The following is a 16,000-nucleotide window of genomic DNA, read 5'->3' as shown; positions in this document are numbered from 1 at the left end:
CAGGCAAACGTAGACCAACGCCAGGATGATGATGAGCAATGGGGTGCATCATGGTATGGGCATGATGATGAGCAATGGGGTGCATCATGGTATGGGCAATACTTGGTAGCGTAGCATCTCTGCTGCTCTCGCATTATGACATCACCCTTTGTTTGCACGTACACGTCGTACTGTCACATCCTGCTTTATTCATCACAAACACTATATTCACCTGACTCTCATGCATACGATATTACCTACGTCACCGAAGTGTTTCCCCAACCAGCTATGGCGATGTGTAGTAAAGTTATTTGTATATGGTGTAGTTCCAATACACATTACAACACCCGTTGATGTTAGCTACAGTACTGTCGGGCGCCGAAGAGCGGGCGGGTTGGGGGGAGGGTCCATTCTTATTTTTCGCGAACACAGCCGTTTCGTTCTTATTCGATGAAGATCGATGTACGTACGAAAGTACAGTGCTGGCAACTGAATCCGACCCCCTGGGCGGCGCGGCGCGCCGACGTCAGCTATCCGATCATTGGTGCTGATTTCCTCGTCCACTTCAACCCCACCGTTTACATGTGATTGTGTACAGGCTCTCCTTCAATGGTAATGCCGGTGGCAATACAATGTATACAGTTTGCTTCACCCTACTGGACATACTCTTCTAAGATATCCAACACTGTTATGTTTGTATGTGCGCGTAAGCACGCTAGGCTCTGCGCATGTTTGCTTGCACGCTATGCTCTGCGCATGTTATGTTTGTATGTGCGCGTAAGCACGCTAGGCTCTGCGCATGTTTGCTTGCACGCTATGCTCTGCGCATGCGCACTCCAGTTCAGACTTTCTGTGTCTGAGTTTGTTCTTCTTTCTATCTTGTTACTTTGCACGTCCATTATTCTCTTTGTAAATAATCCTAATACATTCCACAACTGTGTGTTCTTGTGAGTGGGAATGTAACATTGGCGACGAAGATGGAAGACGACAAGCGTCTTCAGAGTTTTGATACGTCAGGCCCAGCTTCCCAGGTGTCCATCCGTTGGCGGAAGTGGGTGAAGTCTTTTGAGTATTATTTAGTGGGCAAGGACATTTCGAACAAGAAGCGCTCAAGAGCATTGCTGTTGCACTTTGCGGGACCACAGGTTCAAGATATTATTGATGACCTACTTGACCCTGACGATGCTCTGCCAGAGGAGCAGAGGACCCCGAATGATAACGAGTACCTGAAATGTAAGCGAATTTTGGACGCGCATTTCGCAGCCCCAGCAAACCCTACCTACGAAAGGCATGTGTTTCGCCAGCTGGTTCCGCAAGCAGAAGAGAGTACGGCGCATTTCTGCAGCCGTTTGCGGCAGCAGGCTAGATTATGTTCCTTTGAGAACACTCGCCAGACCAATGAGGCAGTCCGAGACCAAATCGTAGCAACGGTGAGGAATGTTGACTTGAAGAAAAAATTATTGTCTGAGCCGTCGTTGTCAGTCGATCGAGCATTGGAGCTCTGTCGCGTCTGGGAGGATGCACAGTCACAGTCTCAGATGATGACTAGTCGTGCTGTTTCTGCTGGAGCTGGAGCATCGGAGTCCGCGAGTGATCATGCTGTCAGTGCAGTTACGTCCAGGAGAGGCCAGCACCAGGGCAAGGCCAGGGGCCAAGGCAGACACCACCCAGCTGCTGGTACACGTGTCAGTTGTTACAGCTGCGGTCGCAAGGGACACAAATCCGGAGATGCTTCATGTCCAGCTAAGGGACAGGCATGCAGGAAGTGTGGCAAGACAGGTCATTTCGCTAAGTGCTGCAAGTCAGGATCAGCGTCGCAGACTGCCGCCCATCATGTGCGCGAAGTCACGGACTACGAGGTGTCTGATAGTTTTCGTGTTGGCCAAGTGTCAGCTGGGAAGCCAACATCGAACATGCTAATCACCACAGTGCAGATCAACGGTACTCCATTGGATTTGGAGGTGGACACCGGATCCATGTACACTTTGGTGCCGCAAGACGTATGGGAGCAACATTGGACACATGTTGCCTTGCGTGAATGTTCTGTGCGACTGAAGACCTACAATGGTTCAGTCCTGCCGATTGTTGGCGAAGCAGATGTTGATGTACGCTACAGCGCGCAGAATGTTCGTGCGCGGGTCATCGTAGTACGTGAAGGCAGCCATCCGCTGCTGGGACGCGACTGGCTATCACAGTTGAGACTTGACTGGCAGAGTATGTTCAACCGGGTGAACGCCACTGCAGCGAGTGAGCCAGCAGCAGAGGATGCGTACCCTGAAGTATTTCGTGATGGTCTGGGCAAAGTGAGTGATCGTGAAGCTGAGATCTACCTGAACGACGGTGCCACTCCCAAGTGCTGCAACCCCAGACCCGTGCCATTTGCTTTGCGTCCTGCTGTCAATAAGGAACTTGACAGGCTGGAGCAAGAAGGCATTATCAAGCCCGTCAAGTCAGCAGAGTGGGCCTCACCTATTGTGATTGTCAGGAAGCAGAATCGGGACATTCGCATGTGCGCGGACTTCAAGGTCACGATCAACCCGCACATCAATTCCAAGCTTCACCCGATTCCAAATCCGAACGACCTGTTGTCGCAGATAGCTGGAGGATCAGTGTTTACGAAGCTGGATCTTAGCCAAGCTTATGCGCAACTACCGCTGTCGGAACGCAGTCAGAAGTATTGCGTCATCACAACACATCGAGGTCTCTACGCATTCCAGCGCCTTCCGTTTGGCGTGTCCAGTGCCCCAGCAATTTGGCAGAAGACAATGGATGAGATTCTGCACGACATTCCTGGTGTCGTCTGCTTCTATGATGATATTCTCATCACTGGGTGCGATGTCGAAGAGCACGACCGGCGACTCAAGTTGGTGCTAGCGCGGCTAGCAGAGCGTGGTGTGCGTCTTCGCAAGCAGAAGTGTGCTATCCGTGTGGATCGTGTACGCTACTTGGGCTACAGCATCAGCCGGAACGGTCTCGAGCCCAATCAGGACAAGGTCGAGGCTATCCTGAAGGCGTCAGCACCGAAGAATGTTCAAGCGTTGCAGTCATTCCTAGGCTGTGTCAACTTCTACAACCGCTTTCTACCCGACATGTCCAGTGTTCTGAAGCCGCTCAACAACTTGCTCCGCAAAGGTGTTCCGTGGAACTGGACAGATGAGTGTGAGAAGGTGTTCGATCAGGTAAAGCGTATGCTCACCAGTGCCCCAGTGCTAGCTCATTTTGATGTGAATGAGAAAGTGGTCGTTGAGTGCGATGCTTCGCCTTACGGCATTGGCGCGTGTCTCATGCATGAGTATGCTGATGGCAGCCGTAGGCCTGTATGCTATGTTTCCCGTTCGCTTGCTAAGGCAGAGGCTCACTATTCGCAGATAGAGCGTGAAGCTTTAGCCATTGTGTTTGCAGTTAAGCGTTTACACATTTATTTGTTTGGTCGCTCTTTTGTTCTATGCTCTGATCATAAGCCATTGCTGCACATTTTTGGTGAGAAGTATGGTTTATCTGCCACTGCTGTTTCCCGTTTACAGCGTTGGGCTGTCATTCTTAGCGAGTATGATTATGTGTTTGAGCACATTTCTGGTAGTAGCAATGCTGTCGCAGATTGCTTGTCACGCCTGCCTATGGAGCTGACAGCCGCACAAGAGAGTGCAATTGTCAGTGCTGTCAACGAGCATGCCCATGATCCTACTGAGGATTTGCCAATTGATGCTAGTGATGTTGCAGATGCTAGCAAGCAGGACAGTGAGATTGCTCCAGTACTGCAGTACCTACAGTTCGGATGGCCAGCTGAGATCAGCGAGGCTACGCGACCATACTACAAGATTCGTCATGAGCTGACCATAGAGTCGGGCTGTGTAGTTCGTGGTGGCCGTACCGTTATCCCAGTAGTGTTTCGCCGTTTGCTGCTAAATGAGATGCATTCTGTCCATATTGGCATTGTCAGAATGAAGGCAGTAGCACGCAGCTTTGTTTGGTGGCCTGGCCTTGATCGCGATATTGAGCTTCTAGTGTCATCATGCAGTCACTGCCAAGCTCTAGCTAAAGCACCTAGCAAGGATGCCAGCCACCCATGGGTGTACCCTACAGAAGCTTTTGAGCGTGTTCATGTGGATTTTGCAGAATTCAACAACCAGCAGTATCTCGTCATCGTGGATGCATACTCTAAGTGGATCGACGCATACAAGCTTGGATCCACTGCCACTACTCAGCAGACGATTGACAGTTTGGTAACATTTATCGCAACGTTTGGTATACCCAAGACCCTCGTGAGTGACAATGGTCCTCAATTTACATCACACCAGTTCCAGCGTTTCTGCCGTGAGAGTGGTATTGTTCACAAGTGTACACCGCCGTACCACCCAGCTAGTAACGGACAAGTCGAACGCATTGTCCAGGAGTTGAAGCGTGCTCTGAAGTCCCGTCCTTCGGATGTGTCTGAGAAGACCCAGATGCACCGTTTCTTGTTTATGTATCGTAACACGCCCCATTCATCAACGAATGTGTCCCCAGCTAGTCTGCTCTTCAGGAAATTACCGAGCACCAAGTTGGCACGCTTAAAGCCCAACTTTGCAGCTGCACAGCGTGAACGTCAAGCACGGCCACAGCCAGGTCAAGGTCGTCATTTCGTGGTGGAGGACACTGTACTTGTATTGAACACTCGCAACGGCAGCGGGCCTAAGTGGCTACCTGGCGTTATTGTACAGAAGCTAGGTCCGGTCTCGTACATTGTTCGCATTGGTCAGCAGGAAAGACATGTCCATGTAGATCATCTCCGTCATCGTTCTACAGCGCCACCTGATGCTGTTCTTCCTCGCAGTGATGTTGACACACCGGTTTTGATTCAACCCGATAGTGCATTGCAGCCGTCAGTACCAGACGCTGCCAACGAGTCCGAACCGTCTGCACTTCCCAGTCCGTCTGCAGACCCTGTTGCACCGCGCCGATCAGCCCGTGCACCGAAGTCACCATCTAGGCTTATTAATGAGATGTGACTGCTTTACTGCTACCTTTACGCTATGGCTGTTATTTGAATATTGATCATAATTATCTCCGCTTTACTATTGCTTTTCTTAAGGGGGAGGATTGTTATGTTTGTATGTGCGCGTAAGCACGCTAGGCTCTGCGCATGTTTGCTTGCACGCTATGCTCTGCGCATGCGCACTCCAGTTCAGACTTTCTGTGTCTGAGTTTGTTCTTCTTTCTATCTTGTTACTTTGCACGTCCATTATTCTCTTTGTAAATAATCCTAATACATTCCACAACTGTGTGTTCTTGTGAGTGGGAATGTAACAAACACAATTGTATGAATGTATCGCGTCGAAGGAATCCCCAACTACTAACTTTACCATATCCTGGAAGAGCATGCCAGCCCATACATTGCAGCAGACACTGTGTCATGGATAGAGCATGCTACCCCATACATAGCAGCAGACACTGTGTCGTGGATAGAGCATGCTACCCCATACATAGCAGCAGACACTGCGTCATGGATACACCGTAGGTCTGTGAAAATAAATCTTGGCTCAACACATTCACTTTATTACGACTGCTGTCAAGCTCTCACGGTTAGATGTTAGCACCCCCCCCCCCCCCCCCCCACACACACACACAAACACCCTCTGCAAAGCCTTCAAGCCACAAGGAGCAGTATTCCCTGGAGTGCAACGTTTCCAAGGAACCACTATGCACTCACCTTGACTCCATTGCTGGATATTTTCGTGACACCACTCAGACTGTGGCTTCTTGCTACTGTTATGGCAACGTCTGTGCGCCTACTGCTTGCTGCATGAAAGCATTACAAGACACATTAACACGGTGATAGCACAGGTTCATCATCAGAAGTGGGTATAAACCTTCCCTGCATTGCTAGTACTACATTCACTGCTGTGGTCTTTGTAGAACCCATGGCCTAGGCTGTAGGATGCTAAAGAAGTACTCGGAAAGTCATGATCGACATTGCGCTAATTCCGCAGAGTGGACCTCAATACGCGTGTCCACACACGGCCATTAACTACCCACAGTGGAAGAGTAATGACTATGTGCTGCACTATTCTTAGGTTCCTGAGGTTGCCATGGTCACAGAGCCTACCCTGTACATTTCCAGTGTTCTCTCACTCACGCTCACAGGGTATCTTACTCAGTGTCAATCCATCGTCAATGTCAATGTCTGCACAATACCAATTTCTTCCCAATCCCCCTGTCACACCCTGCTATTGTGAGTGCTGAGGAATCTGGCATTGGTAAGCACAACACTATGATGTGAGTCATGCATGACTGGAACCAGTTGTATAGCTATGTACTCCTGCTCCCCAATGACGTGCACAATGGTTAAAATACCTGAACTTGCCGATCGCTGCGGTGGCTTGCGAGTGCTACGGCGCACACTGCCGATTCTGCAGCACACAGCAGATCCGGCAGTACAGGAAGCACACAATGGATCGTTCAGCATGCGTCAGCAGCAAGGTCTAGGAGCGGGTCTGTATGGTTCAAGAAACATTGGGCTGGAAACAAGGCCGTCCGTGCAGTGAACTAGTAGTTAAGAGTTTAAACAATACGGTGCAATGACCCAGTAACAATGCTCGTGGCCCACGGGTGACAGCATATCCGAATTTACTGCCAAATCACACTGCTTGAACAGATCAGAAATTGATACACGTGCTTGTGCATAACAGCACTGGAGCTAACAGTTTTAATACTTGCTGAAGGTCATGACCAAAGTCAGATCCTCACCTGTTGATAGATTTGTTGGGGCGTATATCGAAATCTTCCATTCTCTTGATCTGATACTGTGTTCTTCCACTGTCAGGGGACAAGCCACAGTCAACACAGTCGCAACAAATAGAAATTATACAAAGAACTTAATCACTTGCTGTAGGCCTGCATAGCGGCGGCCTTCAGCATCTCAATACCGGCAAACCGAATACAGCAGTTACTGTAGCATGGAGTTAAACCAGGTCATGGTGTAAAGTAAGGTTAGGTTCTGTGTGTGGCAACTGAGAAGAGCAATGCCGACACAGACATTGAAAACGTCCAGAAAATGTCCGCCGGAGATACGCTATCTGGAGGAGTTGAATAAGTAACTTTCAAATAGTGAATGCATACATGTAGTACTGGGGTACTGGTATGACAAAATAGTGTGCACCGAGCCTCCACAGCCATCTGCTTGCACAAACAACAACGTCTGTACAGGACGGATCTGCTCCACCTGAGTGTGAACGCCACTAGTAATTTCAAATACAAAATGTCATCAGCGAGCCAGCGTATAAAATACTCATATACATGTATATAGCATTGGAATGCTTACTAAATCTGTACCTATGGCATCGTATAGTATCACGGTACTCAGTCGCACTGAAATGACCTATCACTTACCTATAGCGAAATGTAGAACCTCTGAGCATACTGGACAGGAACTTTGGCTTAGGAGAGGGCAACTCCATGCTATGTGCACACCATACAGCACAACACAGGAAAAAACAAGCCATGCAATAACACGTTTTCGTCAGTGAAATCCGTGCAAAGAAAACACATGCACTACATTCTGTCCACGTTCTTATCATACTAGGGACTGCTGGTGTTATAATTGTTTTACTGTAAAAGCCATTATTCTACCGAGCCGCATATAATTATAACGATTTCCTAAAATTTACCGGTTTATGTGTACCAAAGGTAACGATTCGCACTCATTCTCCGAGTCAACGCTCACTAGCAACACTATATGTATCGATTTCTGTGTAACGTTTTCTATTTTAATGACAGAGTTCTCCACGTTAACTCATTAGATTTAGCACTTTGTTATATAGGGGGCTTTTACAGTATTCCCGAAGCTATGAAAAAGACGTTACTTAGGAGAAAGTTTTATTCTTTTGCCTTCTCCTTGTGACGTTGTCATGTCTCAGACAATTACTTCTGACCACTGTAGCCCGGAGCCAGCGTCTGTCACCAGCGCCTGTCGCCACCAGCAAGGTGGCATATGCCAGTCCTGGTGGTGTTTTACCTGTAAGGCCAAACTAAAGAAGGTGTGTGGTTCGACTCACCCGACCGACCGTACAATTTCAGCCCGACCGTAACTTTTTTTCGGCGGGCTGTCGTGTGACTGACGTACGTGGACTGAACACGTCCACGTCTACGTGCTGTGCGGCGTGAGTCTGCGGACGCAGGCGGCTCCTTTTGGACTTGGCTTGTAGTTGTACTGCAGTGCAGTGCAGTGAGTGGTACGACTGCTGCCTTGTGCTGGTAGTAGAGTCTACTCGATACGCGTATACCATGGTATACAGTGTATTTACATGTACTAAAAAATATATTAAAAAAAAAAAAATCCGCCCGCCCGCCCGTAAAAAAAATGTCCATGTTAGTCGAACCACACACCTTCTTTAGTTTGGCCTAAGGAGATCTTTTGATTTGTCTATGGACCTTGCTATATTGAGACAACTCAGGTCACATGAGTGCCCCTTTAGGAGAGGAAGTCCAGCTATGGAGTTAGTTGCTGGTGAACTGTCGAACTCCGACCTAGCCAAGTTTGGTGGCATCACCAAAAAGGTGTTCAAGATCGAGATTTGTTGCTGCTTGCACTCTTCAACCTTGGTGGGGTGGCGTGTGCATTTTGGAACATGGTAGTAGCGAATGGTCAGGCAGGGGACTAGATGAATTTGCAGTGTTGTGTTGATGCTCATACGGTATAAGTTTATACGTCACATCGACGTCATGTCCAATCCATGGAAACACATCCTCTCATGTTAGATGTATGGGGTGAAGGACAAGCTAAAATTTAAGCTGTATAAATTGACGTGTAAAAGGTATCTTTCGGTGACTAAGAGAGTCCAGCCGGAATTACACAAATAGTGCGATGCTTTGCGTATGCCTCAGACTATGAGATGTGTCAATAGGGTCACAAGGACATGGGTGGATGGTCTACTGGTTGTGTTGAGGCGATCGGCGGACCATACAGACGCCGTCTGGCAGAGATTGTATGCAAAGACGTGGAGGAAGTCTCCTCCTATGGATTTTCAACTGGCAATCATCCCCCAACGCAAGGATAAGCAAAAACAGCTTATCTTTATCCAGTAGACCTTGGTCGGAGGCAAAGAGAAACATTGCCAACGTCTGATCAAACTCTTCAGCCATGCCTAACTTGTACAGATAACGTTTGCAAAATTCAGACGGGCCCACGCAAAAGCAGGGAGCAGATGAAGTAGAGATATGTTGTGATATGTTGTAGTCAAGTTGTGTTTGACTACTTTCTCCTTTTTGGGTGTTGGAAGATGAAGCTTCCAAGCGTTGCATGCTTCTGTTCCGATTGAAGTCACGATTGATCTAGAACACGGGGTCATGTACTCTTGGCACTGCGAGAGTGAACCTGACACGTACTGGAATGCGTACTACGAAAAAGTTGACACGTTGCGGGCAACCTCACGGTTTACGAATATTATAGAAGAAAACACATGGGAACGAGTTACGAAGCAACTATCCACGACTGTAACAAGATAATAAGCAGTCAGAAAGTGCGATCACAGGGCACAAAACTGACAGGCTACTGAGACATTCAACGACCTTAGACCTACTTCCTCCGTTAACAAAAACTTCGTGATGGAATTTTGAGGGGCTGATTTGGGCACAAACAGCCGTGAAATGAGTCGCAATCACTTTCTTGGCCTTCCCTGGCATGCCATGACAGAGGCACGATGCAAGGAAAGCTACCTTTCACAACAAGCCAAGCGGAATCGATGGTTGCGCTGTGGAAACATAGGTGATGACAGTCATGGCGAGCGAAACTGAAATACCACTTCTCCGAGGGGATATTGCGCTGCTTGGCCTCTCTACCACTTTAGCACTGAGTACGTTGGAGAGTGATAGAGAGCGATAAAACGGAGCAGCGAGCCCACACAATGAGCGAGTGAACGAGGAGCTGCTCCGATCGCACGGCTCAATGAAAATAATTCTGAACTCAAGTTCTTGTTCAACCTGCGCAAAGCCCAGATTCGAATGCTGACGACCATGCACTCTTTCAGAAGTCTGCAGTCCGATGCGAGTCTCGTGGCTAAAGAAAGTCGACTGGACTTGCTAGCCGCTGCCGTTCAGTGCCGGTATCCATTAGAGAAAATGGAATCAGTTTGGCTGTGCCTTTGCTCCTCGCTTCGCGGAGTTCTGGAGAGCGAAGGTGAAACCAGGGAGTCGTAAAATATTTTTCACGACTCCCTGGTGGAAACGAGTAATCGCCATCGCGGCGGATCACGCAGCTTGAAAGCAAGCTTACTTGAACGACGGCGACATCAAGCGGAGTGTGATCAAAGAAGCCGAGGCAAGGCTGAAACGAGCTGAACAACGACTCGAGAGAGATGACGACTCGCGTACAGCAGATGACGACTCGCGTGGAGCAGATGACGACAGTGGCGCAGGTCAAACATGAATCAAGCGAAAGCGACGCTAACTGAACTCTCTGCTCATTCCGCCAACAGTTTCTCTCGTAAAGAGGCTGTACATAGGCGGAATCACCTTCGGCCAGTGATTTGCAGTCGATACAAACTGTTCTTGACCTATTCTAAGCGTTTTCATATCCATCAAAATCCATCACGAAGTTTTTGTTAACGGAGGAAGTAGCTCTAACACATCTCCAGTGTGTGCCCTCTTTGGTCCTACCTAACCTTGAACCTTCCAAGTTGGAAGGCTGTTGGTTTGCACACTGGAGATGTGTTAGAGCTAGGTCTTAGGTCGTTAAATGTCTCAGCAGCCTGTCAGTTTTGCGCCCTGTGATCGCACGTTCTGACTGCTTATTATCTTGTTACAGTCATGGATAGTTGCTTCATAACTAGTTCCCATGTTTTTTCTTCGTCCGCGGTTATTTTACATTTAACCCTTTAAGAGCCGCCCCATACTTGAATGCGTCGTTTACGACGCATTCAAATGCAAAACTTCAAAAGATCGTAACTCAGTCCAATCTCGCTCAAATCCAGTGATCGAAATATCTAGGGCGAAGAGAAAACTCTCACCTGTCGGGAGAAACAATCCGCGAAGCGCTGCGAGCAACGGTTCCTGAGATAAATCACTCGTAAGTTGAGCCGCGATCGCGGCAATTTCAAAAGCGCGCAGTGCGACTTTAGTATTGAGAATTTTGAGACTTTTCGTCACGCTGATTTACTCGAATTTGCACGGGTTTCACTATTGATATTGTCAAGAGTACACAGCGAAAAAATTGGAACTCCACGATCGAGCAAAATGAAATATCTGGAGCGGGACGCAATTGGACGCAATTGGGGCATTTTTCGTACTGTCGCTGCGATCTAGCGCTGGATAGACGGTGTGCTGGCTATCATGATCGACCTCATTCTCTTCCTCTCGCGGAGACCTTTCCAGGAAGCCCTAGATTGTGAGGATTGAGTGAGTAGAACTGAAGCTATGATCCAAGGAACACGAAAAAATGCAGAATTTTGAAATTTTCCTGTGGCTCTTAAAGGGTTAATACTGGCTCATTATCCGAGTTGAATTTTACGAATATTCGTTAACTTTTTTCGTTAATTTTTTTGTTACGGTGCTACGAATCAGGATTACATTCAAATCCACAGTAGTTTCTCAGCTAACCAAACACAGCGTACCGGTACATACCTGAAGAAATCATGGTGCTCTAGAAAGGATTTCCACGCCTCTTTTGCCGCTCTCTTGGTTGGGAAGTGTAACTGTGTCACCGTTGGTCCATCCTTAGCAATCAATAGGAAGGTTGAAGTGCAGAGAACAAACAGTGAGTGTTGACAGCTACAGTGAAGCCTCGTTAAGAAGAACACCGACAAGACAAACTTTCGCTTTAGAACTTGTGTTCATAACTCCATTGGATAAGTCGCTGTGTATTCACTGGATATAAACTATGGATAAGGAGAACTCCCGGTACTGCGAACAAAATTAATACCATTGATCCCGTGGTGTTGGTTTCAGAGAGGTTTGACTGTAGTAGCACTCATGGTTGATTGAAAATGGTGAAAAACTTGTCCTTAGTAGAGCTGGATTTTGTACCATGCTGTTGCCAGAATGAGCACACAAACAGTGGGTTGTTGTGTCATCACGGTTGCCAGAATGAGGAGCACAGAATGAACACGGACTTACTCCTTCTCTTTGAAACTTGCACGTAACCTTCTTGCGCCGGTGTGAGATCTTTACCACTGTTCGCCTGTGGGGATCAGATAGGATATGGGAACATGTCAGCACTCTCTTGGCTTCATCAGGCCCAGAGAAAAGATTTTGCTTGGACATGCTACTAGGATACGTACATACATGCAAATGCACGTGCATACAGGCGTACACAGATGCACATACGCACACACATACACACACACACACACACGTATCCTTCTCCCCTGTATAGCTATACATGTGCGTATTGTGAGGAAGAGACCATTGTGATAATGCCTGCTGTTATCAAGGCACCGTGCAAAGGGTGAAGATTGGTTCCCGTCATGCTGTGGTCACTTGTTGCTGCATATCAGCGTCTGCACAGTACCATAATACTACGGTATGGAGTGAATGGTGATGTTGAGACACTGATATAGAACACCACACTAATCAACCATGATCTGCTACAGAGCTCTGGCAGAGTTGCTGAAAGAGAGTACGTTACATTTATAGAGACAGGTAAGTCTAACAAATGAGGACTGAGACCTCTACAACAGGGTTTTTACGCCTGAAAGCAGGTGCATGATATAACAAGCAGGTTGTCAGTCAAGATTTTATGCGCAGATGGAGAAAAATGCGCAGATCTTTTCGTAATGAGATGAAAAGCAGAAATAATAAGAAAAGATGAAATGAAAGCCTGCTCACAACCCCGCTCAGCCTTGCCATGGCCAGCAATGCAATCGAGGACATCTGAAAGTTGTAATATTTGTACTCCTCCGAGGTGTGATTTTTGGCGTGCTGGGCCAAGCACAAGGAAGCCATCTGCCAAAAAAATGAAGAAAATGGTTGTTGTTTGATCCTTTGGTGTAATCTTTGTAGCTAGTCGAAGGAAGTTGCTGTTTGGAGCAGATCCGCTGAAATTGACTATTTTCTGCATGTACTCATGCATGTACTCATGTACTCAGGCATGCTGTCTCACTCGTATTTTAGCTCTTTTTTCTGGAATGGATGCTGCTCTGCGCCCCTTGGTGAACATTTCCTGCGCTTGTGGAGCAGCTGAAAAGGACCACTGGTATGTCTGGTTCCTGGTTTGAAAGTGGAGAGTCGACTTTCGTGCCTTGAAAAAGGAGTAGAGAGTGATAAAGGTACGTCTGTAGCTTATTTAGAGTGCTCCTCGTACATTTTTGATCGTGATAGAAATTCTCAGACCAAAGTCAGCGCGAAGATGGCCGTACAGTTTTCTTGTGGATTTTTTAGTTGTTTCGTCTCGTATCTATGTCAGTATCGTGATGGTGAAGTGGAGAGGGTGATTTTCTTCCTCTGGGCTTCGTTCGGCCGACTTTGCTTCGTCCTCGTTGAAAAGTGATGCTGAAAAAAGGTCGATTAGCATAATTATGTTGATTTTGAACGTACATGATGACATGCGATTGCTGGCTATGAAACTGGAAAAAGAGAGAGAGAGAGAGAGAGGGGGGGGGCAAGAGCAAGGCGTACACCAACTCACACACTGGGACTGAAGTCTGCGATGGCTACCTACCATGAATGGAGTGGAAGACTGGAATCAGCTTGATGTACCAACAGGCCTGCATAGGATATTTCCGCACGTAATGACTGTCCTCTGCCATCCTGAAGTAAGCACGCCAACGTACATTCCAGGAGTGAGCAACACACGGGGACACATGAACTAAACTTAAAGGGGAACTGTCACCAAAAAAATTCTTTGTCTTATCTTGTAGTTCTTTGGCTCCTGATCACGATGGTGTTATCCGTTTTTCTCTGCGATGGCTGGAAGTGGGTGAAAACTTGAAAAGAAGGTGCCCAAAATTGTCCCGAAGTACCGAGTGACGTCATGCCGGACTTGACCTCCATGCGTACATTCGTCGTCAAAAACGAAGTCCAGCCCGTGTGCTGGTCGATCGAGCTAGCTGTTCCAATGTACGGTGCACGTGTGCCTTTTGAACTGTAACACAGATGGGTACGTCGTACCGAAGGAGAATGCCAAAGAGGCAGAGACCCACGTGCAGCTACACAGCCAAATCAAAATATAAAGCAGCTGATCTTTCACCTTTTTGGCTTCTTCCACGAGGATCTAAGTTTTATTTTGTGAGCACGGAAGTACGTCGTTGTTTTGAACTTTTCGTGTGAGGAACAACACGATGATGAGTGCGTATGCAGAAAACAGTACTCCTCCGGCCGGCGATAACACCACCAACCCGAGCCCCAAAGGAACGCAATGTAGGTACGTGAAGGCGATTCATCTGGCGATGTTGCTGAAGATGCAGATGACAAACTCCGACGTCTTTCATTTCAGAGCCGGGTGGGCAACACCGCCACCTTCGGCTTCGATACAACGACATCATTTTCAAGCACGAGGTATGTGTGTCACACTAACAGCAAACAAACATCCTTCCACTCTTTCGTAATCACAAATAAAACAAAGAGCTGGAGCTTCGTGGAGGAAGTACCAGTGCGACAAACTGTTGTCGACTTTTGTTTATTTTGTCCCTTTTTGGCGTTCTCATTGTGTACAACGTACACATCGAGTGTCCGAGTTCAGAAGGCAAGCGTGCACCGTACATCAGGTACATCGAACATGTTGGCTCGATCGACCAGCACACGGGCTGGACTTTGTTTTGACGATGAATGTACGCGTGGAGGTCAAGTCCGGCGTGACGTCACTCGGTACTTCGGGACAATTTGGGGGACCTTCTTTTCAAGTTTTCACCCACTTCCAGTCATTGCAGAGAAAAACGAATAACACCATCGTGATCAGGAGCCAAAGAACTACAAGATAAGACAAAGAAATGTTTTGGTGACAGTTCCCCTTTAACAGCTACAGTTCAGCAACTAGGCTGGTGATTTTGTCGTTGCTCATGTCAGTTTTTGAAGATTACTACATGCCAGGCCAGTACACGGTCTGACTCTGCATGATCAGGTTAAACTGCCAGATTGAAAACTAATCACTTGCAAGTATGCACATCTTACATTGCTTCCTCAACAGTCTTTGACATTCAGTGTACAATCAGATCTATTATAGGCCAGATTCGACTATGTTGGTGTCTAGCACTTGTCAGCGTATAACAAGTTTAAACTGCTCCGACAAAGATTACTCATTGTTCAATTTCCAATATCTTATCATTGACTACTGCAACAGGTGGGGAAACTTAGTCAAGAGCTGGGGGAGGAGGCATTACGAACTACAGAGCCAGACACCTTAGTCATTGTGTCATACCAGGATACCTGTGTACAGAATGCCTCAGACAAGTACATGGGTTTAGCCTTACGCTGCTGCTGCTTGGAGTAACGCCAGTGACCTGCAATGGCAGTATGCTTAGTGCTCTCTCTCTCTCTCTCCCCCCCCCCCCCCCCCCCCCCCCCCTCCCGGTACTCACTGTGCATACGAATGACCGCACACCGTATCCTTTGAGACCTTCGATGATGTTCAAGAGACGGAGCTCAGCTTCGAATGGCAATAACCCACTGCAGAGCAAACACACACACAACAGTAGGAGCGTTGACAGCACCATTGTTGACACAGGTGGGGAAAATACTAAACAAGAGAACAAGCGAAAAACCAAGTGAATAATATGGCAGCTTTAAAAATAAAATGGGAAAGGGGCACGCGCTAAACTGCACTAAAAATTGTAAAACTGGTACATGTAATTCACAACCGGATAGTTATCACCGACCTAAGCTCTGCGCTTCGTCATTGAAGACAGCTGGTTTGCCACAGATCCAACGGAGACTAGCCATGTTGGAGTAATCGAGCCGGCGAACGATAGCCTGCATCGACGCCAAGCCATGGTGACAGAGTACATTTCCTTTTTCTTCTTCTTCTTCTCTACTCAACATGGAGCCAAGCCTTTTACATGTAAATAGGTACCCGCAGTTTTTGCCCTGGCGCGCCATGGCCCAACACCAATGATGG

General features: G+C 47.6%; 2 protein-coding genes across 2 annotated transcripts; one reads left to right on the top strand and one right to left on the bottom strand.

The window, feature by feature from the left end:
- Positions 1–956: 956 nt before the first annotated feature.
- Positions 957–4,967, top strand: LOC135830818 (uncharacterized protein K02A2.6-like). The gene has a single exon (XM_065343027.1). The coding sequence runs from the start codon at positions 957–959 to the stop codon at positions 4,965–4,967; it is 4,011 nt and encodes a 1,336-aa protein (XP_065199099.1).
- Positions 4,968–5,641: 674 nt separating this feature from the next.
- On the bottom strand, positions 5,642–15,614 carry LOC135830817 (FERM, ARHGEF and pleckstrin domain-containing protein 2-like). The gene is made up of 8 exons (XM_065343026.1): positions 15,465–15,614; positions 13,610–13,698; positions 12,067–12,130; positions 11,575–11,666; positions 7,348–7,416; positions 6,706–6,774; positions 6,313–6,368; positions 5,642–5,757 (listed from the first exon to the last, which is right to left on the bottom strand). Exons 1-8 carry the CDS (start codon positions 15,597–15,599, stop codon positions 5,657–5,659), a joined length of 675 nt encoding a protein of 224 aa, XP_065199098.1. The 5' UTR covers positions 15,600–15,614; the 3' UTR covers positions 5,642–5,656.
- Between the last annotated feature and the right edge of the window lie 386 nt (positions 15,615–16,000).

This window comes from Sycon ciliatum, unplaced genomic scaffold (genome assembly GCF_964019385.1).
Source record: "Sycon ciliatum unplaced genomic scaffold, ocSycCili1.1 SCAFFOLD_2251, whole genome shotgun sequence".
NCBI lineage: Eukaryota > Metazoa > Porifera > Calcarea > Leucosolenida > Sycettidae > Sycon > Sycon ciliatum.
The sequence above is the reverse complement of the archived record's forward strand: the minus strand, read 5'-3'. Positions and strand labels throughout refer to the sequence as shown.

Coding starts and splice junctions, on each gene's coding strand:
- LOC135830818 (XM_065343027.1), top strand. CDS start 957: ATGGAAGACGACAAGCGTCTTCAGAGTTTTGATACGTCAGGCCCAGCT.
- LOC135830817 (XM_065343026.1), bottom strand. CDS start 15,599: ATGGTGCTGTCAACGCTCCTACTGTTGTGTGTGTGTTTGCTCTGCAGT. Junction 12,131..13,609: donor AGTCTTCCACTCCATTCATG/GTAGGTAGCCAT, acceptor TGATCCCCACAG/GCGAACAGTGGTAAAGATCT. Junction 6,369..6,705: donor CCCAACAAATCTATCAACAG/GTGAGGATCTGA, acceptor TGTGTGCTGCAG/AATCGGCAGTGTGCGCCGTA.